General features: G+C 65.7%; 1 protein-coding gene across 1 annotated transcript in view; it reads right to left on the reverse strand.

Moving 5' to 3' along the window:
* Positions 1–2,863, reverse strand: part of FCHO1 (FCH domain only 1) — a 29,440-nt gene that overhangs the window by 14,186 nt on the left and 12,391 nt on the right. The window contains exons 13-17 of the mRNA XM_012653981.1: positions 2,769–2,860; positions 2,147–2,422; positions 828–940; positions 634–721; positions 374–491 (exon numbers count right to left, since the gene is read on the reverse strand). Coding sequence (XP_012509435.1) covers positions 374–491; positions 634–721; positions 828–940; positions 2,147–2,422; positions 2,769–2,860 — 687 coding nt within the window. The remainder of the gene's footprint in view (positions 1–373; positions 492–633; positions 722–827; positions 941–2,146; positions 2,423–2,768; positions 2,861–2,863) is intronic.

Consider the following 2,863-nt stretch of genomic DNA (forward strand, 5'->3'; position numbering starts at 1 on the left):
CTTTCTAATTTTAGTAGAGACGGGGGTCTCACCCTTGCTCAGGCTGGTTTCGAACTCCTGAGCTCAAACAATCCTCCCGCCTCGGCCTCCCAGAGAGCTAGGATTACAGGCGTGAGCCGCCGCGCCCAGCCTGAGCCTGGCTCTCTCTTCAGCTTGATGCCCATGGCCGCCTCGGAGGAGTCTATGACAATGCCCAACCCTGCTCAAACACCCTCCATGGCTCCCACTGCTCTCAAGACAGGGGCCTGATTGCTCAGCTCAGTGTTCAAGGCCCTTCTACCATATAAGAGGCCATGAAGCCCACCTGAAGGCTGTCCCCACTGGCCCCAGACGCAGAGCCCCTACGGAGCCCGGTTTGCCTGTCACCAAATACCTGAGGCCATGGCCACGGAAGTAGGCGTGGACGTACTCGGTGAAGGCCGTGGCCACAGGCAGGGCATCCTGGGAGCCTAGGACCACAGGGCTTGGGCCCCGAGACACTCCTGGGGGTGCTGGGGAGCGAATGCAGGACAGACGGACGGATTGAGCACAGGCTCCAGACGCCCCCCACCGACGGGGCCTCCATCGTATCCCTCGGCCCCCACCCAGACGAGAGCCGAGGCCCAGAGGGGGCCCGGGGCTGCCCCCACATACCGTGTCCTGTCTGGAATGAGAAGCTGGGCCGTTCTGGGACAGTGCTGGGGGCCGAAGAGCCCAGTGGGGAGGGGCTCAGCGAGCGAGACTGGAAGGGAGGGAGCGGGCTGGGCTGCGAGCACCTGGGAGCACTGCCCAGAAGCTGGCCCCAGAGGCGACCCCCAGCCCAGCTCCAGCCTTGCCCCTCACCCTACCAGGCTTCCGTTGCTGCGTGTGACGGGGCAGGACACCTTCCTGGTTCGGGGTCTCCGGGGTGGGGCTGCCAGGCCCTCCCGGGCTGTGGGGTCGGCAGGGGCAGGCGTCAGGTCTGAGGGGCAAGTGCAAGAAAAGGCACTGCTGAGACGCTGCTCTGGGCCTCTCGGGCCTCCCTGGGTGCAGAGCTCAGCAGAAGACTGCGAGATGGGAGTATGTTGGGGAGACCCCTGATGGTCTGAAGTCCTGGGGCCGCAGACAGAGAAGGTGCTGGGCAGGACTGAGGATACGATCCACAGCCCTGAACCTCCCAGACACCAGAATGGTGGCCCAATGAGGGGGGAGCTCCCTGTCACTGGGGGTATGCAAGCAAGGGCTGAAGGCTTACGAGGCAGGCACGCCATAGGGGGATTCAGCAGAGGATTTTTAGCTAACAGCCAGCTATTCCATGACCTTCCCCTCCTCTGGGAGCGTGAGAGCCACCACCTGCTGTGGCCTACACCTGAGTCTCACCCTTCTACGTTGTGACACCCAGGCTCTGCCCCGTCCGCTTCCCCAGGATTCCGGCTCACTCGCCTCCCCTCCCACCCACACCCCTGGCTGTGCTCCCGCTGCTCCCGGGTTTCCTGGCCCAGACGCTGACGTTTGGGGCTGGGTCATTCTCTGCAGTTGGGGTGCCCCCTTCTGGTGGTGACAACCAAAAATGTCTCCAGACATTGCCAATGTCCCCGGGGGGCAGAACTGGCCCGGTTGTCAGGAACCCCTGCTCTCCACCTGCGGTGTCTTCGCTGGGCTCCAGCCAGGCTCTGGCGTGGAGGGGTCAAGCACCCTCGTCAGGACTGCTGGGGACATCATGCGGTCACAGCCCACAGTCTCTCCGACTTGGGGGAACCCCCTTTTCTCGCACTCCCCCCACCTGCTGTCCTCCTCCTCCCACCTCCGCCCTGCCTGGGCTCCATCCATTCGCCTGCCCTCTCTGGGAGGCCGCCCCCTGCTTCGATGACACGGGCATGCAGTGGCTGCCCGTGGGGTGTTCCAGCCCAGCCTCGCACAAACTCAGGGTCCACAGTCCACCTGACGTCTACAGGCCCAGCCTCGGCAGTCCCCACCCCACGTGGTCTTCAAATATGCCCCAAGGCCTTCGCACTGGCCGTGCGCTCCGCCCCGCGAGCCTCTCCCCATCCTCGCCACCATCCAATCCGAGCTTGGATGTCTCTTCCCCAGGGACGCCCCCGCCGGTACCCCCTCCGCCTCCTGCCCTAGTATCCTCGCCCCCGGCCCCAGGGCTCCGCCGACTCGCAGACCGGGCGGCTGGACTCACCTCCTCCTGCCAAGGCCTCGGGCCCCCAGGGTCCCGGAGAGGGCGCGAGGGGCTGCGGCGAGTCCGGTGGCTGCAGGACCCGCGTCCCCCTCGACTCGGGGGGCGGCGCCCGACAGCTGGGCGGGCTCTGCGGGGTGCCCGGGCGGGGGACCCAGGAATCCGGGGAGGGGCCCGGCGCCGCGTGGGATGGCGAGTCCAGGCCGGAGTCTTCCACGTTTTCCGGCGACGAGGAGGAGAAAGGGGAAGGGCTGGAGGCGAAGCCCAGGCTGCTGGAGCCTTGGGGAGGGAAGGGGCGGTCAGCTCCGGGCCACGCCCACGTGGGGTCCCCACCATTCCGCTGCAGGCCACGCCCACGTGGTGGAACTGCTGGGCCCCATTCAAAGTCCTTGTTCTCCCCAGGCCACGCCACTGGTTACTTGTGTCTAATGCCCCACCCACTCTGGGAAAGGCTCCACCCACTCTGGCCCCGCCCACCCACTCAGGTTTCCCCCACACACACTGCCTCCTGTCCTCCTTCCAGCCTAGCCTACCCTCTGCTGCACCAGAGCTGCCTAACCTTGCAATGGCCCCACCCATCCTCCCTTAGGCCACGCCCATGCCCCCCAACCCCTATCCCCCTCACCTGTAAAATCTTCATGGTCAAAGGCCGACTCCAGGGGGGGCCCAAAGAGGTTCTTGGCCACCTGCTCATCCGATTGCAGCTTCTCCATACAGCTA

Source organism: Propithecus coquereli, unplaced genomic scaffold (assembly GCF_000956105.1).
Source record: "Propithecus coquereli isolate 6110/MARCELLA unplaced genomic scaffold, Pcoq_1.0 Scaffold438, whole genome shotgun sequence".
NCBI classification, from domain to species: domain Eukaryota; kingdom Metazoa; phylum Chordata; class Mammalia; order Primates; family Indriidae; genus Propithecus; species Propithecus coquereli.